The sequence below is a fragment of the Strigops habroptila genome, chromosome 9 (genome assembly GCF_004027225.2).
Source record: "Strigops habroptila isolate Jane chromosome 9, bStrHab1.2.pri, whole genome shotgun sequence".
NCBI classification, from domain to species: domain Eukaryota; kingdom Metazoa; phylum Chordata; class Aves; order Psittaciformes; family Psittacidae; genus Strigops; species Strigops habroptila.
This window is the reverse complement of record NC_044285.2, coordinates 17877012-17903928: the sequence shown is the minus strand read 5'-3', so window position 1 is coordinate 17903928 and position 26917 is coordinate 17877012. Positions and strand designations below refer to the sequence as shown.

Here is a 26917-nt window from a genome sequence, read left to right as displayed (position 1 = left end):
TACCCGTATGGAAATCCCTGACTGTCAGTCTGCAGAATGGTGGCAACTTACACACCATTGCATCTATCCTCTTTCTTGAGTAACTGGCAAGGCAGGGAATAAATACTGGCCACGCAACCGTCACGTAGGCCAATTAAGCTGTGAAACAGTAAGGCAGGGTCTTGGCTGTGAAGCCCTGGAGTTTACTGCAAAGGAAGTAAGTGTCACATGCTGAAAATCTCTTAATGTGATGAAAAATGCTGTGGGATTAATTTGTTGCAGATGCTACTTGAAGGGAAAAATGGGCTTATCCCTGCCAAATAGGAAAATGTGTGGCACAGCCATGCCATTACCATCACTGCTGTCCACAACAGCATTAACCGTAAGCATGATTTAGCTAAACTAACAGCCAGTCAAGAACAGCTGTTGGAAAAAAGCATATAGAAGATTTCTCTTTAATGTCATGGACAGCTAACACTGGAATAACAGCACGTCTGTGCAATGAGAGGGCTTGAATATAGTAAAAAAAAAAGCCAATCTAGCACGACAGTTGTGGTCTGCTGTTGGAAGTGCTCTCAGCAGATGTTCCCCAGCTTTTTCAAATTCTTTTCTCACAGAAATAACCAAGGTGAAGTTTGCTGTACTTTACTGCTATCCCAATTTTCCTGTTTCTCTTCTCACTCCACTGCCCACTCAATTTCATCCACAGGAATGCAGAAAGGCAAAAATTTATCTCCACATGCTGGTTACTGAAACTACTTCCACTGTTCCCCGTGCACACATTCTTCCATCTTTTCCAGTAACACTGACCTGTGGTCTGCAAATGATTCGTTGTTCTCAGCATTAAGGGTTCCAGCAGTAGCAAACATGATAGTGGTGTCTAGATCTGCAATTATCCCAGACACTGCACTAGCTGCAGTAATACAGGCTTGTGTGCCTTTATTCCCTGCTTGAAGGGCGGATAAAACTAAGGAGACCTGAAACCACATAAAGCAACAAGGTGGTCATCAGAAGAAAGCCTCATTATGGGACACCAAGTTCAGCAAGCTTGTTAACATGGTTGGAATCAGCAATGGAAATTCATTCCACAGCTTCATTTAGCACTCCGTAATAAAATTCTCCTTCCCCTTTCCCTTATTTGCTCTCTTTGTGCAGCAGCAGTCATTGTGGTGACTAAGGATTGCCCCAAATTAAAGCAGACTTCAGCTAGGAAGTCCGCTTTTGGGACAGAATGATCTGTTCATCATAGGATGAAGCACATCAGTTATAACTTCCCTGAAATACAGTCAGAGGGAATGTAGTGAACTTCTGCCAGGATAAATGTCAGAGCCAAGAGCTACCACTTTTCCCCTAACATGTGCAAATAAACACCGTCCTCAAGCACCCCAGGAGTCACGTACAGTACACTGATACAAACTTTAACATCAGAAAAACAGAAGTCTGACAGTATTCACTAAATATGCTTAGATTTAGTATATTTATTACCCCCCATCTGGGGATATGCATACTGCCTTCTAATAGTACAGTTCTTTCCTGAGGTTCTGTTCAGTTTCTACATTGTCTTACCTTTTCCGTGACAGCACGAGCACATTCTATCAACTCCCTTTTGGTGTAGCTGTCTGTAGGACAAATCTGCAGAGCTCCAGCTTTTTGCACAAGAAAGATACAGCCATGGCCAAGTTCTTGCACCCGAGTTCTGATCTGGAACCCTATCTAGATGGTAAAGTAGGTACAAGATAAAAAGAAGCAAGAACAAAGTGAATAAATAAATGTCATGTGGGTACATTCTGTCAATACAAATGGAAAGACAGTCACTCTGGGGAATCTTTATTACCAATATTCTACCCACTGCTACGCTCTCTGCAGAGATCAGAAAAGAAGGACAGCTGTGATACCACCTACTCACATAGCACTACCCCTCAAAAGGCTCACTAGTGAACACTAGTGAGCACTAGTGAACCAGAGCCAGGACAAGTGTACCTGATTCAAGCGACGCAACTTCACCCCATGTGAAGAACACTGCTTCATCTCCCAGCACTGTACTGTCAACGTGAGCTATATTTAAGGTCTGTACAATGGGTACCAAAAGTACACATCTACTCTGTGCTGCTGAAAAGGGGTCAAACAGTATATGACTGGTTTTGAATCTCACACAGTTTCAGGTCTCCAGAACTGACCACATACAGGTGGAGCACTCACATGTGGAAAATCCTACCCTTGCCACTTCCCATTTATTAACAAACCTACAGCATAAGCTGCAGGGCTCCTGCTTAGAAACATGGGACAGTTTTAGTACCTGCATGTACTTAGGCATATAAGTGTGTACTGGGATAAGTAAGCAGGAATCACAGCCATTAGTATCACAAACAATTATTTCAACTTCAGGCAGAAAATAACGTGCAGAAATGGTAATTCAACTTAACAATATCAAACTGAGAGCAAGCTGTTGCTTTTCACATAGCTACTGAGCATGAAACACTCAAGTAGTCTACCAGTGGTGGAACCTAATTACAAAGACAAAAGCTCTTTGGAGGTCTTTTATCTAGATAATCCGATACATCTGATGATGGTAAGATACCCTCTTATCCCATCTTGACACAGTCTATCCATGCTCCACAACCAGAGGCACGCAATGAGAAGAGAGATGAAAGGATTTCTGTAATTGTGCTCAGAGAATATGCAGCAACTACTCTAACAGATTAATGCAACTGAGGGGAATAGTCTGTATTCCTCTGTTAGCAAGAGGCATGTAAGGGCGAACCTGCTTCTCCTGCATTGTATTTGTACTCTGTGGTACGAAAGATGTCCCATCAGCAAAAGATACTGGAGCTCCTACTAGTTGCCCTGGATCTCACTTGCAGGACAGGAAATTATACTTGTAATTGCTTACAGGCAAGACAAAAATCATCTATATAGTTGTAATTCATTAAAACATATAAGATCAAAGGAAACCTGTAGAGTGAATAATTAAGAGTTTTCTTTGTATTTGGAAATTGTCTGTAAGCAAAAGCCCCAAGCAATTTAGGAGGTTCTGCTGCAGGCCACAGAATTGTCCACTATTATCACAAGCTGTTTCTGAAGCTGGACAGAGGTTTCAACAAAAGTTTTCTGTTCTTCAACTGGATAATTTTTACAACAAGTCTTGTAACATAAATATAAAGTTAAATATTACATCATTTGCAGTCCCTAAGTATTGCTAAAAACCTGCTGATTCATAGCACATCCAGAAGAAAACTTGTTCCATAGATAATACACACGTATCGAGAGCACCAACAGAAGGGTTGAAGAGAAACAGGAGCAAAGCTGCTTTGCAGTTCTGAATGTTCACTGAAAATGGCTTGTAGTAAATCCTAATTCATATTGTTATACACCTGTGCACATAAGCAGTGGTAAAACTGAGGTGCACTGTCAGTAAATATGTGCTCTGTAGAACCATGTGCAGCTCTGCCCCAGCCTATGAAGGCTCACAGGATAGAGAATATATTTGGAGGAGGGAAAGGTCAATATTAAAGACCAGAATAGGCAGCTCTCTCAAAATGTCAGAAGAAAACAATACATATGACACACACGTGTAAATAATTGGTGATACTCTAAGATTGCATGGCATTTTGAAACGACAAACAATTTGCCTGCTCTCATCAGTTCTTTTCTGCCCAGTGAAAACAAACTCAGTAGAGTTTTTGTCTGGATGCATATAGCTTGTGTCTTATAGTCTGCTTTTAGGGAAAACAGAAGTAGATTGTGAAAGAGACAGATGTGTATAGCCAAAGTACACCTGTAATGTTGCCTCGGATCATGTCATGGTCTCAGTCAAGCGATAGTTGGCCAAATTAAATCCTTCTGAGGGAGCAGATGTGTTGTCCTGCCCCATGTGTCAAGTGTCAGTGGGCCAGAGGTAGTGCATTTGTTGGCCCATCAGGCAGAGCACACATAGCATAGACAGTACTTGTGTACAGAAGTGGCTAACGAAGAAGCAAAGGCAGTGCAAACGTGTTCCCTGCAGTCATTTTACCTGCAGTCATTTTAGATCATTGCAAAGACACTGGAAAGAAAACACATTACCCAAAGGTTCGAACCATGGTATCTGTCTGGTCACACAAGGAACGTGTCACATCTGGCAACAGCTGCAAATGTGTTGTTGCAACCAAGTGAGGTGAATGCCCCTCATCACTTTGTATTTACTGTATGCTCTACTGTTAAACAATACCCATGTTGATGCCACCATGTACAGAGAATAAAGAGGTCTAAAAACTGCAGACCTCCTCTGGTTCTGCTGTAGCTGCAGCCATTCGGCCCTGGAGAGCCAAATGCCCATAGTCATTGGTCATTTGTGATGCAAGTCCTCCCAACTCCTCTGGGTTAGTAACCGACTTAGTCATCTGGAAAAAGAACACAGGCGAGAGAAAAACAAAAATGACAGGCATGAGAATAATTTGTTAATACACTCCAGCTCAGAAGCACAGTCATTTGTTTGGCCACACTGATGAAATGGGGTAAACCCCTTACCATGTAAGGGACCTGTCCTCCAGCAAGAATTCCATGAGGCAACTCAAGCAAACATGCTTTATTAGAATCATGGTAACCAGGCACTCGCAGAACATAGGGAGGAATCAAAGAGCAGCAGTTAGAGCTGATAATTCACTCTTTGACACAGCGGGGTGACGGGCCAGGTACACAGCCACCTGGACCGGGCCAGGAAGCAGGTTTTGTGCCACAGCCAGAACCAAATCTCTCTTTGGAATAAGCCTGCCTTTTAACAGAGATACTACTTCTTTCTCCCGTTCGTGTTAGTAGAAGTGATGGAAAGCCATCCTTGGGGCAAAACTAGGTTTAGAGAAACATACACTGTTTGCCAGTAAGCTGCAATGAAACAGGTCGCAGAATCATCAACCTGTCTTGACTGCAACAGCAATCAATTTTGCAAAAACTCTGTAGCATACAGAAATAGCCCCCTTGCCTCCCCCAAAAACAAACAAGCAAGAGAAGGGACTCTTTGGAAAGCAAATGTGGTAGGCATTACTGCGAAAGGTGAGTTAAGAACATCTCCATTCAACAAGTGTCCTGTCTTCTTTTGTGCAAGCCAGGTGAACCAGAAATGCAAGAAAAGAACAATGTAAGATGTTGTTCTCTATTCATTCTGAAGTATTATGAGGGTCTGAAAATGCTGATGTTATTTCACAGGCTAAGTGAAACAGTAAGAGTGAAAGGGTAACCTGAAGTCATCAGTAAACGTGAGGTGGTATTTCAGGGACAATTAAAGAGGCTGATAAAGAAGTGTGTAGGTAAAATGTTTTACTTTTATTTCTCATAGAAAATGAGCCAAATGAACGTGTTTTGTGCAGAAGAGCCACAAGAGGGTCCAGCACTCCACCTGTAGAGGGCCACCCCTATGATGAAGCCACTAAGATCCAAGAGTGAACCTGACAAAAACATCACTTCCTTTGTTCCATTACCCGTAAAGAGATATGGGCATTGAAAATCAGCATTACACAGAGTTTCACAGCACTGTGCAAATCATTCCACCTTCCCAAAGTACACAGAAGAGTTTGTTCTAACAAATATCTTACCATTTCCTGTGCTGTTACAGCAATGGCTTTAGAATATTTCACCACAGTGGTCTGATAATCAACAAATGTTCCCTTGGGATCTGGAGGCGTACCTTCATCCAGCTGCAAGAAAGAGGGGAAAATATGGCAGAAATAGTAAGGTCCTAACTAAAAGCAACCTTTACACTTAACAATGCAATTGTATTATACATTCATATTTATAATCTCCTCTCTCTCAAAACATGCAAGTGCAGACAGTGCACCAGGGTGTATGGTGAAGCTCAGACAAGACTGTAGCCCACGTTACAAGCACAGAAGATGCAGAGAATTTACACTGCAGAGTTTCTGAGTGCAAAAGTCTACTTCTCATGCAGGTCAAACCACCTGTAGTGCTTGGCTAACGCAGAAATGAATGTGCAACAGTTATAAATGAAAATGTTCCTGAAAGAAGGTGCTGTAAGATTCCTTCACACTTTTAACTTGCGATAGGAAAAGCGAATTATTTGGATCGAACTCCTTTACAGTTTGCAACTATACATTTTCAGTAGAATACTTTACAAAGCATAACAGAGCACTTCAGGCTTTAACAGCTTCCTCTCTGAAAGCAGTTTGCTTCAAGGTTGCCCTGCTGATCATTTAGGAGACTAACATGAAAGAGAAGTAGGAAAAGGAAGCAAAAATAAGAGGCCAGTTGACCTAAGGCTGCACTTGAATATCAGCGCATTACTGAATAAAAACATGTTATATTAATTCTACTGACAGGTACTGTGCAGGTTGTTAATGCAAGCACCAAACCCCACACATCCATCTGATTTCACATCTGCAAAATCAAAGAATCTTGAGGTTTCCTGTCATAGCATGTCAGCCACCAACCATCGCTGCTGTCAAGCAGCAGCAGCTCTTCCAAATCCCTGTAATGCGGATTGGCTGTCAAGGGCAAAATGAAAAGGGGGTCTGGATTTCTATACTCACCTTGCTCATTGCCTCTGCTATCGAGTCCACCATACCTCCAACCATGCCTACTTCACTTGCAGCTTCATTTAGGGTAACCATGATATCATCCACAGCCTCTTTCATCAGCTGAGCAGCCTCAGTGATTGCATCATGAGTATGGGACGCCTGGAAGGGAGAAAAATGAGAAAACAGTGATCATCAGAGACAATTCTGTGCATAATCGAAGTGTGACTCAACAGTGCAATTAATGAAGACAGTACAATAACAGCTCTGAAACAACAAAGCAGCAAAGCTACAGGAAGCAACAAAGATAGAGGAAGTCAAAAGTAGCACCAGACCATGACTCAGTGTACTTCCATACCCCACCCCAAATGTTCAGAAAAGACCCACATAGACAGATGAACAACAACACAAAATGCCTGCCATAAAAAGGAAGACAAAAATAGTGCAGTGAAACAACATGTCTACAAAAGTCTGTAACAAAACCCATAAGGAATTATTCCACAACAAAGGGTTTTCTAAAACAGTAGAAGGAAACAAATACCAAACCCCCAAAACATCCATCTTTGATCACAACCTACTTATGGGACCTGCTTGGATACTCGTGAAAAACTCACCAAAGAGGAAGAAAAAAGCCCAAACCAAATCCTAAAACAAATGTAAAGAAAAGAGCAATAAAACCAGCAAGGAGCATGAGCATCCCTCAGAGAAAGACACAGGAAGAATGCCTGAGCTGAAAGCATCAGCAGTGGGATTCTCTAGCAGTACATAGACATTTGCTGTCAGACCCAGACTTGGTGCCTTGTGAAGATGATGTGCACCCGACCGCAATCCTATCTTCCAGAAATGTGCCTGCTTGCCACTGAGAGATGTCACAAGAGCTGTCAATGGCATTCTTCACTGCAAACACATCCCTGTGTCAGGCAGTAGGTGGCTGCTGCTTTTTGTGATGCACATGCTCTCTCCCCGCACCCACCCACCCTCTCCAATAATCCCTTCATTACACACGGCAAACGTACCTTGGGGTTTCCTCCCCCTTCCTTGGCAGCGTACAACATCTGTAAGGCAGATTCTGCTAGTGTCTTGCTCTGGTCCAACACAGTCATCTGTTGCTGATGATCCAGTGTTTTGGATGCCATGCCAACTGTGGCTAAAACCAAGGGTTCGAAGTAACTTGCCAGCTGCATTACCTGAGAAAGCCAGAACGGCCACAGGAAGCCATTAACCCTGTTTCTGAGGAGTAACCCTGTTCCCCGATTAACCATCAGGCCATGGGTTAGCTAAAGCAGCACACTGTCCTAGTGCTTCTGCACTGTACAGCATTTAGTTTGTTTTATGCACCAGCATGACTGCGTCTCCTCTCACCTTCAAATCCCTCAATGAAGCCATGTGTCTCCTCCCTCAGACGCACATAGTCCCTCTTGCTCAGATGAAACCCTTTTCAAAATGCGAGCCACATGCTCAAGGAAAGTGCTGTGGACTTTGGTCAACACTCACCTAACAAGCAGGAGGAATGTGACTCCCTAACTACCTGTATTTTGGCAATAATTTGTTGTTCACCTCAAAGGGCCAGGGAAACTGAGAATCAAAACTGCAAATAGTTGACAGTGTGAAATATTTTATGGTTATCCAAAGCTAAAATGAGTTACTGGAGTCCTGGAGACAGGAGGACCTATACATACACACAGCTACTAGTTCCAACAGCCAGAGGGAGGGAGACCTGTAACGTAGCACTCTGCCCTTCCATCCTTGCTTTTCCCTCCCCTTCCTTCGTTTTTCCTTTGGCTGCAAACATGTTCCTCACCAAAAGCCTCAATTAAAGTATCTTTCCTATAATACAAGACCCAAAATATAAACAGGTTTATTTAGTCTCAGCTCCAACTATTTGGAAATCCTTGATTTTTCCTCCTCCCACATGCTTTCTTCTGGTCTTTCATAGGAAATGAAAAAGCTGCTAAATCATGGTCTTGGCCTAACATCCAGTTGTACGAGACTTCAAATACCTTTGTAATGGTAGGTCAGTACCTTGTGCCCAAGCTGAGCTGCCTCTCCCCGAGCTGCAGTAGCTATGGGATCAATGAGATGGCCAATTTCCTGGACGACTGATGTCAGCTGCTCCTGTAGAGCCTAATATAAAGAGAAATTGTCAGTTACTATCACAGCTGTTCTTTTATCAAGTTATACCAAACCATAACAATCACCCTCAGACCAACCAACATACTCAGAACGCTGTTCAAATGACCCACTACAATCAGATGCAAAAATCCACACTGTCAGCTTGATACTTGCTCATTTCTTCTCCTTTACCCTGTTTCAACAAGAACCCTGAGGTAAGCCTGCCCCTCTTTAGATCTATAATGGCAAGAGAAACCAGCAGGAGCTCCAATTTACATAAACACAGCACAAAAGCAAAAAGCTCTGCTGTAGACTTTGAAGCTAACAGGAAAAATTCACTGGTAAGAAAGACGAAGGCAAAATACAACATCTCTGAGCGACAGAGATGAGGACTGACCTCCTGACTACCATCTGCAGGACAGGAGCACAAGAAAAGCATGTTAGTGGGCTTGTTGAGACATAAATACTGGCTGCTAATTCAGAGACACTTAATGTCTTGGCAGCCACTGGGAGTTAGGCTCACTCTCCAGAAGGGCAAGAGAAGAGAGATGCTATTTTGTCACTTCGTTACGTTCCATTTGGTTTTTAAATAACTGCCCTTTTCAGTAACATTTATTTCAGTTTGACACGGCATCCAAGATGACTTCATCATTGAAATAGAAAAGAATTATAACTATGACAGATTTCCTGTAGTAAATTCTTTCATATAGCTTCATTTAGTCTGAGATGTTTCTAGTATGCAGCAGTATTGATCTACATTACCTTGGGGGGCAGCACAGGAAGCTTTTCGTGATAACCTATCTACATCAACTTCAGATCTCACTTATTTAATGACAAAATAGGCATTAAGAAAAATGACATGGACATCACTGGACTTCTAGTAATAGATCAGTTTCAGAAACATCCCAACTTCCACATGGCAAGGCAGCAGAGAAACACTATCAGTTGGTCATATCAACACAGGAGGTCAGAGAAATATATGGATGGTGGTTAAAATAACTGCTTTCACCCCCCCTTTTCCCTGGTGACTCTGGTATCTTCCCAGAACTGATATACTTTGTCCAGCATGTGATTTTGCCTAGAGGCATTCCACTAAGAATACTTCTCTCTTCACAGGCAGTAGACTGCCGAGTGCTCAGCTCCAGATCTTCAAACGGCACAAAAAGCAGCAGGGCAAGCCAGGCTGCTCAGCATTACCCCATCTGTTCCTGTGCTATCTCCCGTACCTCAACTGAGATGTCATCCCTGGTGGCCAGACTCTGACTGACAGCTGCAAGGGAGGCTTGCTCGATGTCTCTGATGCATCTGTTGATCCCATCAATGGAGAAATCACACTCCCGCTGGCCTGGGGCCTTGTCCCTGAAAGACAGAGAGGGTGACCTGAGCACGGTGGGGAGGAGGCAGGCTCTTCAGGAATGCGCACCAGAGTACTTCTTTACCTGACAACACATGGAGCACATGGGAGGACAGCACAAGGATAAAAGTTAGCTTCGTCCTACCTACAGGATTCTGATATATGTACAGAGTACTCTGCACGCTTTCATACACACACACTGCTCACCTCAACGATTACACAGAAAAAACACTGTTGCCTCAGAAAGAATGAGCTCGGGTTGTCCATAATGAAGGTCACCATGAAAATGCAAAAGACATTGGGAAAAAACATTCATGATTCTGTACGGTACAATCGACTGTCTGGGAAAAGAATTCCTGTCCAGTCCCAGGTTTCTTTTAACCAAAGTTAGTTTCTGAGTACTTTGTCCTGACATGCAGTTTGCTATTTCAGCACAGTTGTTATCAAAGATCAACAAAACTGTAAACACTCCTTAGTTCACTGCTTTCAGACCATCTTGATTTAATCAATGTTAAGAGGTTAAGCATAGAACTACACTTTAAAATTTTCAGTAAAAAAGGAACAGACAGGTTTAGCCTAAAAAATAAATACTATTCACTTCTTGCTACAGCAATCTATGCTGCAGAGTGCTGGAGTCATCAATTATGTCTAAACACCCAGTGTAACTGGGAAGATACTGTGCATCACAGAATAAGTCATTTACATTAGTGAAGAATACCACAGTTCTAATGGCCATATGGTATTATTCTTTATAAACAGCTACTCAATTATTGCTACATTCTTGTCATTACAAAAGACATACCTGATAGAGGTGATAAGACTCTTGATAGAATCTGAGACAGTATGGGAATGCCCAGCTAGTACAGACCATGTAGGAGGGTCTTTTGGATTGATAGCCAGAGAACGAGCAGTTTTGATCAATAAAGATGAGCTCTCCAACATTGTTTTAGCAGAAACTAGAATTGGTTCCTGTGCTCGTGATCCCTGTGGTCAGAAAGGTACAAGAACACAATGTTTAAGTAATTATTTGAGTTCACTCACACTTTCTGCTACTAAAAAACTGTTTAATTAACAGCATTAAAATGGCATGATGTCTCCTACCATACTATTATATTCACAGATAGTCAACATGGAATTAGGACCAAAATCATGGCAGTCCAACTGTTTTCTCTATGACATACTTAAGAAACACTTTGCAAGTTTAGAAAGGTGGATCCGTAGTTACAGAGGATGGGGGGAGAGAGGACAGAAAGTTCTTCTTCCCAGAAAACCTGCTTCTTGTCATCATGACCATGTCATTTTTGGAAGGGAAAACCCCAGTGACATCCCTCCAATCCTTTTCAGAACTAACTAGATTTTATTTGTTAAACCTGCTCTTAAGGGAAAAAAGGGTATTTATTACTTTATCATATGAAATAATCCACATACCAGAGTCCCACATACTGTGTATCACTTCAGTAAGAGCAGGCCGGCAGTGCTTACTGTAGCCCAACTGCTTTTATTCTACTGGTGCAAAATTCCAGGTCAGAGGTTAAGGAAAAGACAGGAGAATGCCCTATGAACACCCAGGAATGCAGAGAGACATTCTGGGGTCGGGTCTTTGCACTCACTTCCTCTCTCGTGGCACACAAACTAATGCAATATTTTCAACTTTTTGAGGGTGGAAGTGCCACATCCTGCCTTACCTCAGTGCTGATCTGTGCTGGTATGCTGACAAATTCTGGATTTGAGGCAAATGCTGTCAGGTTTTCCACAGCCTCTATCAAAGGTGCAGTAGCAATTCTGCACTTGTTGCGGTTCTCTTCAGAGAAATCACCATCCAGGGCCTGGAAATCAAGTCATGATAGAGTTCTGTCTGAACAGGTTTCTTTGCAAAACTGAAGGAAGATGGTTTAATTCTTCTGCTTTAAACTGTTGCGTGTTTCTGACATTGGAAAGTTCCTCCACAAACAAGGCTGATGCAAAGAATATGATCCTTTAAGAATGTGTTTCTTTCTTTAGCTGGTATTAACCCTAAACTTAAAACTGTTGCTTTACTTCACAGGACTGAACAAAGGTTTTCTATCAGTGTGCTCAGATGACTCATAAATTGCATCTCAGCACCTCATGCTCCAAGGGGTGGAAGTGGCTAACAAGGTGGTTCTTTCCTGTGAACTCATTTATTTTATTTTTATAACTAATAATTTATTGCTCTCATTTTCACGAGTCAACCGATCTTTTTGATAATCTCATAGGAAAGATTTCAATATGAAGGACCTTCTGTGTAACCTAACAGAACCTTCCAGTCCGAAGACCGTAATTATTTTAGAAGCCTTTCAGTAGCAGACCAGCTACTGGCTTCCAGAGGAGTTTAGAATTGTGACACCTCTACAGCTTAACAAGTATTATTTCTGCCTGCATGAGGAAATACTACCTCCTGCCAAATTGCAGGAAGGTATCTGGAATATAAAAGATTACTATTAACAGGAGACTATTTAAGAGCAGCAAGATAAGCAGCTTCTGTTTGGTTCCCAGTATTATTTGCATCTGTATTTTTCTCTTATAAATATGGTAAAGCTGTCAGAAATACCTTCACAAACCTACAGATAGTAGGCAATATGACACTAAAAACCTTCACATTCAGTTATTTGCAAATTAACAAGCTTGTTAAGCACATCCAAACAGAGGTGTCTCATCTGGATGGGGCAGCTGCCTCTTGTAATACTACTATCACCCAATTCTTTCCATCTTGACTACAGCACAGTTATACCACTGAATGCGTTTTCCAATTCAGGTCTTCAAAACATAACTAATGATTCTTAAACCATACATATCACAGAAGGCAAAAAGCTAATTCTAACTGGCCTGATTCTGCCTCAACAGGAAAAAAAGAAAGAAAAGAAATCAACACACAGTGGAAGAAGGAAGCACAATTAAGCAGCATTTGTACCTTGATAGTTTTCACCAGGTTAGCAGTGCTGTTCGCAACTTCCTTGGCAGACTGCACGAAGTGTCTCTTGGCAACAGGATTTGATGTCTTTGATGAAGCAATGCGACAAGCATTGCACAGAGCAGAAGTGTGTTTGGCCACAATTGTGGCAGCTGATAGTACCTGTAAAAATAGATGGCACAAAACACACAGATTGTCAAAGGAGCATGACAGTTACTATACTCAGGTCTGCAAAGTCACAGTTCAAAGCCACACAACAGTTTCAAACCACAACTCTTTGCTTGGTCACAACTGAAGCAGAGTCATGTGTCCTAACAATGAGAATATTGCTGCAATCCACTGGACTCACCTGTGAGGGGCTGCTTGCTGGATCTACCAAGTTCTGGCAGGCCATTTGAATTGCTTGATTGGCTCTGGCGAATTGAATCGGGTCAACAAGACCCTGCTGACCAGCCTGACTGTTCGGATCTGAGATGCCAACCAGGTAAGCAGCCTAGAAATGGAGAAAGGAAGAGAACAATCCTAAGAAACAATGCTAAATCCATCTTGGTTCTTTGATAAGCTTGCCCTGTCATAGCACATGGTGGTCTGAGATTATCCAGAAATCATACCATCAAGTACTATCACCACTTTCTTAGTAATAAAACCTCATAATACTCTGAAACTGAGAAAACTTACCCTTACACTTGTGAAATTTATTTAGCCACTAAAACAGTCAATAAAACTGCCACCTGTTTAAGCAGCTGGTATCCCTGGAAACAATATTTTTCACTTGCACAGCCAGTGGAAAAAGCTTTAATGGTCACAAGCATCAGCAAATTATTTACTGTATTAGCCACTGCGGAGGTAGTGAGGGTTTTCACCAATTCTGAGCATGAAATCAATTCATAGCAAGTGCACTACTGCTGAGCATAGGACCCATCAAGTCTGCAGTTGTGGGTCTCACTGCAGCTCAAGATGTCTGATGGCCAAACTTACTTTCTCAATTCAATAGAAGTTTCATGCCTCTCAACAAGGAAGAATTGTCTGAACTGTCTAAACCATTTTTGAAGATTTCTTGATTAATTTCCATTACAGATAGAATTATCTGTTACATTGGTATGCCAGGGCTAGACATGAAGGAGATTAAGTCCATACTGAGACATTCCATATGCAGGGAAATCAAGATACGGTTTGCAGATGCAGAGCATAAATCTCATCAGCCAAATCCTTCACAGAAGAGGCTGTACCAGCCCTTGAGATTTCAAGTCACCCAGTTATGAGATCAGTGAAACCCGTGACCAGTTCCAGACTCTAATCTGTTGCAGTAGCGTAAGAATTTTGGTTATTCTGAGAGTGTCTGAACAGCTGAAATAGGTTGCTTATTATTTAAAAGGGCTGAAATCAGTAGTGCTCCTTACGAATTTTTACAAACTAAATCAAACTTGATTCATTCATTTTAACTGTGCAAACATTTTTAGCTGCAAACATGAATTCCATATGCTGCAGCTCTGACATTTGCTTTATCCTCAGAAAAGTTTCCTTCTTGATGTCAATTGCCTTCCTTATACAATATGCACATTATTGCACTCTGCTGCTTCAGCAGCATACAGCAGCGTATGCCCAATTTCTGTGGATCTACACAGAGCATGCCATGCACTACAAGGTCATCATTTGTTTGGCCACAAGGAAGAGCATCTCCCATTTATGCACCCACAACATGAGCTTGTTTAAAACAAGAACACAAACTTGCTTTACAAACTTCAGTAGCTTACCTGAGCTGCTGCCTCTGTGAGGCCACAGAGAGCCTTGGATGCAACTCCAACACATTCTCCAAAGACTAAGAGATCCCCGGTTTTGGCATTCTGGGAAATGCCTGCCATTGATTCTCCAAGAACCTCAGAAATTAAAAACCGAAGTTACCTTCCCAGTATGCTTCCCTGTCACTCAAAGACAAGTGATTCCTGGCCTTGAGCCACTTCTGGCCCACAAACCTCTCACTTGGCTACCAGAAATTTTAGCTAGTTAACGACTTCACTGCATCGCGCACATTGCTGTGTGTGCCATGCTGGATAAGACATGCAGATCAACACTGAATACACATTAATTCCCACAGTTTCTCCCCACTGAATTCAGTTTATTTTCTTTTAAAACTCCAAATAAGGTCTGGCTGCAGTAGAGCAGCCATCTATTAGGCTTGCTCTTTTTCTTTTAGAGAAGGAAGGATCTGAGACGATTCCAACACATCAAATAATAAGAACATCAAATGCAAAGCTTCAAAAGAAGATGTATAGCATAGTATGTTTAAAAATAACTTCTGAGATTTCACACAGATTTTCTGATGAGCTGGAATATGTGGACTGCTCAGAGACTTCTCTAATCTATTTTGCACTGAACAATACAATGGCTTTTCATTGCCAGGCCTCCCATTTGTGCTTTGGGCTCTTCTATCATAGCTGCAGTTGAAATATACCATGCAAGTATGACATGCTGTCTAATGCACAGGAGAGGAAGGGAGAACGTGGTAAACTTTAACAGCATTGCACAGCAGTCACCTCATTAAAAATTTCTTACCACAACAATATGCCTTTTAAGTGACCAAAACCTGAATTTACCTGTAAGAGACCTATTTCAGGCTTAGTTTTATCAAGGGATGCAGCATAGACTGTAGCTATAAATACTGTGTTGTGTTTCTGACATGCTTGATATGCACGTGGGAACTTCAGATTATCAAAATGCACTTTACAGTTGGTGCAGAGGTGGGAAAAGGAAATTACCTTTGAGTTTTCCATTACGCCCTCAATACAGTCAAAATATGAGAGGTCGCTCACAGGTTCATTGGGGTTATCCAGCATTCCCTTAACTGTCTGAAATAATGAAAGAAACTCCGATTATTGACAGAGCCTGAAATGCTGAGCCTGAAAACCTTGCAATGAATTGGGGAAATAAAGGGAAAAAGTAAGAACTTAATAATTGTAAAGAGAAATTGGAAGTTAGACTGCTTTCCCCAAAGTTTGGTAGGTTCCTCAGCTCGCTTTGATGTGAGTCCTCCAGTCTGGTTTCAGGACTATGTGGCTTTGCCTCAGTTTCCCTTTTCTTTGAAATTCATCTAGTTCCATACACCCAGACTCTTCTCACTAACTGTCCTTCTCAGGCAAGTGTTTCCTGAAGTTCTAGATGCTACAGAACTTTTGAAATGTAGTAATACCTCCAGTTCTCTGAGAGCATTATCACATTCCTTCTGCCCAGGAGCTTGCTGGGTGCACAGCGTGATGAGCTGGTTTATACTCTCAGTTACGGCTCTAGGAAGAGTAGAAGGAAAAAAGGTATATTTTAAAAGTAAAAGTAAACCATTCCTCTTTCTAAGGCTTTGTTTCATTAACTGTACACAGCATAAGGATTTAAAACTTTAATATTCTACTACACTTTTTCTTTCCAGTGTTCAGGGATAACTGCATGTTAAAAAGCTTGCCTGGAGACCTCTTCTTTAACAAGCTTCATAAGAGCAAAAAATATTCTCAGCAAGACATTTGATAGCGACCCACACTTGAAAATCTATCCCTTCAGTGCAAACAATTGAGAAGTTAGTCCAGAAGAAACAGAGACTTCATCTCACAGCAACAAGTGCCTTGGGTGTCTGTGGCAAGTTTTTGGCTGCAGAGAGGCCTCTGTGAGAAGAGGCTAAGGGCTGCTCCATACAGCTGGGTGCAGACACTCCAACAGACCTACTGCAGGACACAGCTGAGCCCAGCAGCCAAAGCTGGGGGCACCTCTGGGAAAACATGGGCGAGAAAGAGCAGAACACCCCCTGGCAGCAGGCCAGTGCATGCACTAGCAGCATGACTTAACTTCATTGCTAAAAGGTACTTTAGCACTTCTCCAGGTCTGGCATTAACTGAATCATTTCTCAATTGCACCCCAGGAGTCTTAAAAGACACAGAAATAAGTGGCAAGTGTGTCAAAAACTGTTTGAATGCAACATAATAATATATACCCTTTGCTAACAAAGTCCTGTGCCTTCTCTGACATACTGTGTTATACACACACGCAATCCTGCTACGTATTTCTATAGCTTGTTATCAAGTTGGGTTTTTTCTCTTTCACTAATCATTGACATTCTGAGTGTCCCTGAGGTTTAAATCCACACAGAACAAGCTATTTTTGCATTATGTTTCTATGGGAGTTCACAGTTCCATCACTCTTGAACGCAGGCTGAATGAGACATACAATATAGTCACTATTCGTGTTTCTGATGAACGTTCTGAGATTGAACAACATTCATTATAACTACATTCATCTTAGACTAAAGGCTAACCACCCAGGAAAGCAGCTTCTAGAAGAAAAGGCTTTGCAGGAGGAAGTTGAAGTATGCCATTTACTGTTATTAATGAAAGATAATTTCTCTAGCTAGGCATGTTGTCACCAATTTGCAAAAGCTTAGCTTACATTGTGACATTATAGCAGAATGCTTGTGGTTTTGTGTTGTATGTCATGGCCAATTAGAAACTGAGTGAAATGGGAGAGCATGGAGGATATGCTTTCTTCTGGCTTGAAAACTCTGTATGGCATTCGGGCTATTTTCTCTTAAAGAAAATTGGCACTTCATAACATGTTGGTTATATCAATAACATGATTACCTAAGACGGATGGCATCATACTGTTACAAAAGGAAACAGAATGTGCTTATTACATATACACCAGGTTCTATGTTTATTTCCAGAGCAAAAAGAAAGAGAAGAAGTAAAAATACTTGACCTTGACCATGTCATAGGAGGGAAAGAGAACCGAGCCCTGGCAAGCCTGTCACAATCAGGCATGGAGGATTTGAGAAGGGAAATCCGGTGTTCCCTTAGCCTCTTAAACACAAACTGAGAATTGGTACAGTATTGACTTTTTCTGGTTATCTGATGTCTAGTCATATGCATGCAGACACACATACAGAGGCTAACACCACGGCAAAACAGAACATCTAACAGCTCTAAATGGCTTGTCTCCCTTTTTTGATTATGTGCTTCTACAAAGGGAATACCAGCCTCGCAGAAACTAACAACTAACTGGGCTTCACTGGGGACATTAACTTCCTCTATGCTCCGAACAGGAATGCTCCAAGCCTAAAGCAGAAATCTGTAGCAGTCTGATGCTGTAGCAGTAACAAAAGCTCATGCAACTCCTCCACTTTCAAGGAGCATGCCTTGGATTACCTACAGTTTTCCTAGAAGCTATTTATTTATGGGGAGACAAGATGGATGTCAGAATTTATTTATTTATCTATTTAACAAATATGACAAAGTAAAGCAGCATAACCCCTTTAACAACTCCTTTATTAAAGGAGTAGATTTATATCTTTTTAAATTAAAGTTATTGCTATTAGAAAGGGATGATTACAAGGTCCAGGACAAATATCAACTACATTATCCCTAAAGAAGGAACACTTACTTCATCTCTAGGCTGATCTTTGTGGGTTTAAACATTTTGGAAGACAATATTATAAGTCTCATCCTCACGATCTCAGACGTTTGTCTGATTTACATTGGCATTTCTATGTGTGATGTCTATCTGATGTTCAGCAGTTCCCTGCCAGTTTGATATCTGAGCATTGCATTTACAAGCTTAGATAACTGAATAAAAACTTAATTTGGAAAAAAATTATTGTGAAAAAGATTTGACAAAGTGAAGGAGAGGAGATTATCCAGTCAAACACTGAAATGCACTGTTATTTTTTGCACAAACACGGAGCACCTTGACTGAGGAACAGAGTCCAAAAGATGAAATTCAGGTTATGGCTGACAGAATACTTTAAATAAGGATACCTTCCACCAAATAAACATAGAATCTAACCCTAGCAAGGGTTGTTGATCACACTGCTAGTGGTAGGTAGTGTAGTCACACATACACACTGTTAGTGATAGGTAGCCACAATGTGACTGTTAAGCACATTCTATATAAGAACATTATTCAATTTATTTTCTTTGTTAGCAATTGAGAGGCTTACTGTTAGCTACTGCCTTGTCAGAACACAGATGGTAAAAACCCCAGCAGGTAAAACACACCAGTCCCTTTCAAAAACCAGGCCAACTTTTCAACTGCTAGTTCTTATTTCTATCAAAGGTAATAAATTATGCCAGTTAAGGAACTACTCCAAAATAAGCAGTTTTCCTCTGGCCTACTTTCATTTAAATAGAACTGCAGGTTCCAACCACTCAGCTGTCAACAGCAGAAGAATATATAAACACATTACAAATAGCAAAGAGAAAACAAATATATTAGGAAACCTAAAGCAAGCAACACATCCTTACCTTGCTGCTGCTGCTAAGAGGTTCTTGGCATTAGGAGCTCCAGGATCAACAGACAGAGACTTGGCAGCCAGTAACAGCTTGCTGGAAGCCATAGAGATGCTCTTGAGGTTTCCTATTACTTGAATCTGGTCCTCTTTAGTCTGGAAAGCCACAGCAGCATAACATTAGGTGCAGAGCTGGCAATCAAGACAGTGTGCCAAAAGCACATTTAGAAACCCAGTTTGTTTATCCACCTGAAACCATGGACATGCAGGGGACAACAGTCGAGAGGAGGACATGGACCAAAGCCTCTGCACCCAGACAGGTGCCTCTAGCTTCACTTACATTACAGAAGCAGCAGCCCATACAACAAACAGCTTGGTTTCTGACAATGGCAGTATTCACAAATGAGCAACGGAGAAACTTTACTACTTGTTGAACAATGCTTTTGTTGTCAAGACTCTCATGTGTCTCTGCCTGGCACAACTCATCCACATGATTCACTCAGTGTAGATTCTCTGCATTCTAGCATCCTGTGTAACCAACCCTCGGGCTCTCTAGCATCTAACTGGGATTACTCACACAAAAAGATCTCTCCAGATAGTCCTCCATCCCAAGAAAAGACATTTCCACAAGCCTAATTTGGTAAACATTCTGACTTGGATTACTTATTTACTATTACTTATTTAAGGCACTGCTTGAAAAGGAGAACCTGCATATACATACAATTATAGTGAAGGGCTGCATTATAACAACAAATAGCTGTGACTAGATTCTTCTGTCAGCGCTCAGAAGCTAATCCATTCTTTCAAACAGTCTGTTCAGGGTTTTATGTAAAGAGGTTGCATATTACTTGGCTGATGTGAATAGCTTTTACTCAATATTTACATTCTCTGCTTCCTCCCTACCGCAACATTTTGCTGAGCATCCAAAAAACCTGTATGGCTTCTGTTCAGACCAAATAACTAGACAAAGACAGAAGGCATTCTCTTTCAAAAGATCAGCCATTCATAACTAAGATGGTTATCATCCCCTAGGTCAGTAGGGTAAGCAAATCCACCAGGGCCACAAGGACAGCAGCAGCTGGAATTCTCTCTTCAAACAGCTATTTGCAGTATCATTTCTACTTTTGCCTTCATTGAATTGCCTCAAACAAAACATACCAAAAGCCAGTGAAGCCCATGGCTAAAAAGATACTCAGGTATGTGACTCCTATTCAGTTTCAGAGAATCAGCTAATGTTTGGTGCCTGCCTAACTTCTTGGATCTGGAAATAGAATAATTAAGTTTTGATGCAGAACAATTAGCAGTTATTGTCCAATCTCTCTACTCAGCTCTATCTACAAAGCATCTGCTCTACAGAGACACTTCATAAATGACTTCAAAGTCAAAAACTTTCTGGCTAGTTTTCTTTTGGCAAGAAGTTCTTAGATTTGCAAGTTCTTCCTACTAATTAGGGCAAAACAGTCTGCAGACTCTTTGCTGCAAGTCCTCCCAGCTCTCTTGGTACATGACCCTTTGTTATATGCTGACATTTGTTAAGATAAATCATCTCCAAATGACCAATTAGTGTAATTTAGTACACCTAAACCCAGTAAGATAAAATGAAGGAGTTATCTCCAACTTCAAATGAGTACTTAGACTACTAGGAATAAGCTAGGCATAATACGTGACAACATTCCTTATTGTTACCGAGTTCATCAGAATAGAACTCTGCCAGATTTAAATCACTAAGAAGTCCAAATGCTTGCTGTCAGATCCACAGCAGCATGCACCATAGGGCAATATAAATGCATCTTTCCTCCCTCTACTTAAAGCACTTGAAAATTAGCAAAGAAAGATGCTGAATTTTGAATAGTGTTCACATTAGTTATGCTCAATGGTAGTTCTACCAAATTAGAAGCAACACTTTCCATATGCTTTGAGAGGTTCAGTACACCTTTGTACCTTGAGATATACAGCTCAAATTAGTTAAAGAGCCCAAACTACACAGAGGAGTACGAAGTCACATTTCTGATTGGGCACAGGAACAAACACCAGTATCCTGTGTAAAACTTTAGTCTGGATAACGAGTTACAGGTGACAGCTTCATAACAAACATCATCTATCATATCTGCATAGGCTCACACTAGCACACTGTACTGTGCTACTAGATAACCAAGATACTTCACTGCAAGACACTATGCCCAAGATAATCCTTGGTCCCAATCAGCAAGATAAAAACTTACCTGTGCTTGGCCAGCCATTTCAATACCAGCATCAAGGAATTCATCAAAATCATCACTGAATTTTCCAGAGGCTGCGGCCAGTTCCCCACTTTGGCCCCGTGTAGCATGGACAACTTCTCCTGCTGACTGATTCAGGTCTGCTGCTGCCTGGTTCAGTTCACTCTGAGCTTCTTGAAATGACTTAGAACTTGGAGGTAGCTGTAAAAGACCAAGCGCCGTATTTTATCTGTCATGTCACATCAGCCCTTCACAACTGGAAAGTTCAACACAATTCAAGAACACTAAATGCAATACAGCAGTGAGCTTCCCATACAAACTAGAATGGAGTACTGCAACTGGACTGCTAAAGATTCAGTTCTGAGTGCAGAATAGTCCAACTACAGGACACCTTATCAACCAGAAATCTATACAACTGTTGTCCTAATGTTTCTTTCAAGGGACTGACAAGTATCTAATGTGCCTTTCAAGGGGCAGAGATAATGATAGTTATTTTATGGTTCAACTACAAAATTCCAAGTGATGAACTCCGTGGCAAAAGTTGGAGCATTCTGGTCTCCAAGTCATCATTCACTTCCACAAACAAGCTTTCCAGAACACCACACAAGTATTGGCAGCATTTCAGAATGACTCTAAACTCCTGACTTGGTTTTACCAAAACCTGCTCAAACACATCAAAATATAATCCTTCCTTCATTCATGGGGGTAGCAAGATCACTGGTAGGTGCAGAAAAAAAAGTTGTTCAAATCGTATAACCTTCTGGCAAATTACCAGTGCACAAAGGGGTTTTTTTGACATGGATGCAGTTAAACAGAAATATAACAATTCTTCTCCTTGCACAAAATGACCTTACGTGCACCAAACATCTGCTGGCTGACCACAATACTCCTTAGACTGAACTCATCACTTTTAGGTGGGAGATGGATTCTAATTTTCTAATTGTCATATTCTTCAAAATGTCAAGTCACAGTTGGCATTTTGAAAAAACCAAACTAATGGTGATCCATGACATCGACTTTAATATTGCCTTCACAAGCCACAGACATATTTCACCTTTCCCATACACTAGAAGAACATCATTTCGGCCAAAGCAGCAGTTATTTAAAGTTGCATAAACTTAAACAAAACTTGTATTACATATACTTAGGGCACATTTACTAAATAAGAATTTGACACAGATCTGCTTTTCAGTTCTCTGAAATTTATTTCTATGTTAAAAGACATCTCACCGAATCAACAAGGAGCTTCTTGCTAGATTCCCCAATACTCTTCAAGGCCACATCCACATCCTTTTGGCCAGGCAGACAATTCACGCAGTTATTCAAGGAGTGGGACACTGCTTTTGCCACCTACAGTAGGAGCAAACATATCCACACTGAGAAAGGCTTAAGTGGTCATTTATTGAAGAAGAGGCACATTCTGTAGCCAGCAATTCCGACATTCTGACTTTAACAAGAGCCTTTGAGGCTTGCAACTCTCTTGGTTTGCTCGCCTGTAGTTTAGCAGTACTCATTATTTATGCTCACCCATTTGACAGGATAGTGTTGGCAGGGCAGCCCCACAACTGCTCCTGGCACCTGAGATAAAGGCTCCAGCACCATAGGAGAGGGAAGTTAACCCCATGGGTTAACTGCCCATGAAGTTAACCATATACCAATTGCAGAAGTCCTTTGCATGCTACTTTTTTTAAAGTCCTGATTAAAACAACAGTCTCCTCTAAGAAATTATTTTAAATACAGGCCAATTACGGAACTTTTCAAACAAGTGAAAAAGAACCTGTTACTCCTTGAAGTCTTCAAAAGTGGCAGTGCTGCTTGTCTAGAAAATGGGCATTCACTTTTTGAATGTAAAACAAATACAGGTACTTCATTTGATAATGATTTAACAGTTGTTTCATTTTTGCAGTCAAGGAGCCTACTTGAACATGCTGTGGGTAAAAGCACTTAACTGCACCTTTGTATACATTTATTTTTGTAAAAAGATGACTATAATGTCACACTTCAAACCATCTGCATTGTTTAACATAAGCACGAAGTTACTATCTGAAAGTTGCTGGAAGGACTAGAAAGTTGACATTCCTTGCAGCCTCATATTCAGTTGTTCTCTCTCATTATTTAATGCTGTGTTTTAAGTAATTTCAGTGGGTGTTTGATAATTCATGTAGCAGCTCAAGTCGCAACTTACCTGGGCTAACCTCTGCTGACTGTCTGCATCCCCTGGTGCAGCCAGAGCCTGTTTTGCCTCCTGAATAAGCATAGCAGAGCCTTCCATGACATCCCTTGCTGAATCCAACATTGCATGTGCTGCCACAGGGTCCGTAGTAGATGCTGCAACCCCTCGTGCTGCCTGAGCCAAAGTCTTCAAAGCCTGAGCAGTTTCTCTGGCAGCAACTCCTATGTTCAGAGTCCATCAAGGATTCTATCAGTACCCTTAAAGACAACCTTTGTATTTCATAACAGATGAACTTGCAGGCAATGATCCCGTTGCAAAACAACATTGCAATATATTTTAAAAGAAAATCTTCAAACACAAAAACATTTGAAACACACAGCATCATTTGCCTAGAGAAATGCCTGTAGTGAAGCTATAAAGTGAGTATTATACCCCGAAGACCACGTTCTGGGCACAGCTCTGTATCAGTGACTAGATCTTAGTGAAGCACTGAAAAAGAAGAAAATCTAAAACCTGGAAAAGAGGAAAAACTCATACTCCCAGCTACGGGGGAAAGGGATTGTCTGCAAGAACAATTGTACATTTCCTGTACAAGACCTCTTGGTTATCCGTATTTAGGCATTAAAAATAATTAGAATATTCTAATATCCCTATTGGAAATGTTTAAAAAGCTGGGACATCACGACCAAACACAACCCACGAAGTAGCCATGTTAGCATTTTAACTCCAGTGCCTTTTCACATTTTCTCTTCCAATCAACTGAACATTCTGAATAGCAGAAACTTTAGAAGATAATGAAAAGCAAGTGATATTATACATCAAAGTAAAGCCAAGTACTACAGACACACAGTACTGCCTACGTTGATGTAGGCAACCTTTCTATTTGCTAAGCCACAGACAGCTTTCTAGATTCTTAATTTAAAGAAAGTTTCAGGAAAAGCACCTACACGTTTTGTTTCCTTTATTTAGATACCAGTAAGCATCTTTTAAGTTCAACTTAATCACAGCATCACCAAATAAAAAGGTGTGATTGCTTTGCCTTCAGCTTGGTGCTGCTTTCATCCTCTATGATGACTTTCAATACAAAGTGAAAAGAAATTTACTGTGACAGTTGAAGACAAGAGAGAATTATTAAATAGTGAATGTAAGCTGTAAAGAATTTTTATCACACGCAAACAGTAGAATGCCATAAGACCTGCAAACAGTGCTTGCTTGAGCATCTAACAGTTTGTGCATAACAACGCAGTATAAGATACAAAATAGTTATATGAGCTTTGAAAATTAACTCCTTGCTTTGTAGGAGGCTCTTACAGACTGATGTTGAGAGCCACTAGATTCAATTGTTCAAGATCAGCTGCAAGTACCTGTATTCCTTTGCCAGATACCCAGTGCTAACTTCAGCATAACTACGTGACAGAAACGTGAGCCATCTTAATTCAATTACATGTGCTTCAAATGAAAGCAACTCTAAGTTGTGCAGCCCTGATGCAATTATATCCAATGAAATGGTAATTGCCATAATGCAGTTTTTTGTAAGTAATATTTTAAAAAAATTACAGTAGTATTTGCATCAACAGCTTCCATGTTTTACAGAAATAAGGAGACAGAACATTTTACCACCCAAGAGAAAACCTTTTCTCCCTCTGCAAGGAATATTTTCCTTATCAAGTTGATTCTGGTTTCTAAAATTACAGGTACAAAAATAAATTGTAGAATCTGTATGTCCACATGCCCTGTTGGCTTTACCTCAAACCATGCAAATGTGATCAGTGAATCAGAAAGACCAGCTGCATTATATATGTAAACTGGTAACATGAAGTGAGAGATGCAGTTCTAAACATCACCAGGCTATCCCAAGTATGTCTGCATCCTGTGCTTCAAAAAATATCCAAAGGCCCTTTTAACCTTCTGAAAGGACATAGCAACATTTCTCATGGCACTGACCTTTAAATTGCATTACATTTTAGTTCTGTCCTTCACAGAGTTTCAGTGGCATATATTTACAAAAACAACAGATGTCTCAGTCTGTTCTGATTACATCCAGACACACAGCAGATCGCAACACTTCTTTAATAAAGCACAGTATTCACACTCACAAGTCCTAATAATTTGCCACAGTTCACCATCAGCACAAAAAAAAGGAGCAATTCCTTGATTTAAGAGTCTGTGATATAAAAACCTTCTATCAAGCATTTTATGAAAGCAGAGGTTTTGCAGAGACATGAATAAAATATTACCTGTGTAGTGCTCGTTGCCTTGAGCAGCACAAGTTAACAACTGGGCCATTGATGAACCAACTGCTTTGGATGTACTTCCCAGGTCCTGAGTGCACTTCTCGAGCTGTGAAAAATCGCAAAGGACAAAACTCTTTGTTTAAGCTCAACTAAAACACACTTATTTTTTTTAAATACTAAAAAAATCCCTCATTCCACAAACCCAAGCTTTTATCTCAGCTACTGAACACACAGAGGTTCTCCGAAATCTGACTAACATGTGTTCCCTGTCCAGGCTGAAATAAATGAACATATTAGGTAATATGAACAAGAAAACTTTTGTAATTAGCAATGGAAATCAAGACCTTCATCTTAAGGGAAGGGGATTTTTGCCAAATTAAACATTTCACTTTCTAGGCCTACCAGGACTGCTAGTATTAGAACTGTTGAGTTCCCTTCTTGGTCACTACTGAAAAGAAATTCCTTTTGACAAGAAAAGACTGAAACATTGATGCTACTAAATTGTCATTTGTACAGTAAAGAAGGAGGACCTACAGTCCTGTAATTCCACTACAGAGCATAAATTCTTTTCAAGAGAATAAGTGCAAAATCCTATCAGTGTCACCATTATCCAAAGCCTCACTACTTGTTTTGCCTCCAATACTTAAATTTTTTAACAGCTAACTTTGTTTGTTTTTAAATGAAGAACATCCTTCCTCAATTACAGTTTCTCCTGGGAGAGGTTTTAACTGTCCATCCACAGCTGCCATCTTCGCATCTTGCAGTTCATTTTTGAGTGTCTGGACTGTATTCAAAGCAGAATCGATTTCCATTGGGCCACATGCTTCATGAGCCTGTTCGGAAATCAGATCAATATCACTGTTAGCACATGTAAGCCACTATCAGAAATAGTAAATACTTCAGGTATAACCTCCCCCTCCCAAATGACGGCTCTTACGCTTTTAGAGGCCTCTGTGAGCACTTTAAGTGTTATACATCATCGATTCCAAATGCCTGCCCAATATTCTTAGCTTGTGAATAGAGTAACACACTGTTAAGAGCCACCAGGGGAATGAGATGCACTCAGCTTGCGTACACATACTTTCACACTGGTAGATCAGGTATTGAGAAAATAAGTGCTGCAGTTTGGACTTCACCTTTGACAAATAGCCTAAC

General features: G+C 40.9%; 1 protein-coding gene across 3 annotated transcripts in view; it reads right to left on the bottom strand.

Annotated features, from left to right (window-relative positions):
* TLN2 (talin 2) overlaps window positions 1-26917 on the bottom strand; it is a 157200-nt gene that overhangs the window by 30895 nt on the left and 99388 nt on the right. For all 3 annotated transcript variants that reach the window (XM_030497733.1, XM_030497732.1, XM_030497734.1), the window contains 21 exons: window positions 26467-26595; window positions 25766-25868; window positions 23541-23749; window positions 22586-22705; window positions 21359-21556; window positions 19153-19292; window positions 16065-16158; window positions 15634-15723; window positions 14632-14754; window positions 13227-13370; window positions 12878-13039; window positions 11634-11774; window positions 10751-10932; window positions 9821-9953; window positions 8505-8606; window positions 7499-7669; window positions 6498-6644; window positions 5547-5648; window positions 4239-4358; window positions 1546-1692; window positions 790-956 (listed from right to left, as the gene is read on the bottom strand). In XM_030497733.1, the coding sequence (XP_030353593.1) occupies window positions 790-956; window positions 1546-1692; window positions 4239-4358; window positions 5547-5648; window positions 6498-6644; window positions 7499-7669; window positions 8505-8606; window positions 9821-9953; window positions 10751-10932; window positions 11634-11774; window positions 12878-13039; window positions 13227-13370; window positions 14632-14754; window positions 15634-15723; window positions 16065-16158; window positions 19153-19292; window positions 21359-21556; window positions 22586-22705; window positions 23541-23749; window positions 25766-25868; window positions 26467-26595 (2924 nt within the window). The remainder of the gene's footprint in view (window positions 1-789; window positions 957-1545; window positions 1693-4238; window positions 4359-5546; window positions 5649-6497; window positions 6645-7498; window positions 7670-8504; window positions 8607-9820; window positions 9954-10750; window positions 10933-11633; window positions 11775-12877; window positions 13040-13226; window positions 13371-14631; window positions 14755-15633; window positions 15724-16064; window positions 16159-19152; window positions 19293-21358; window positions 21557-22585; window positions 22706-23540; window positions 23750-25765; window positions 25869-26466; window positions 26596-26917) is intronic.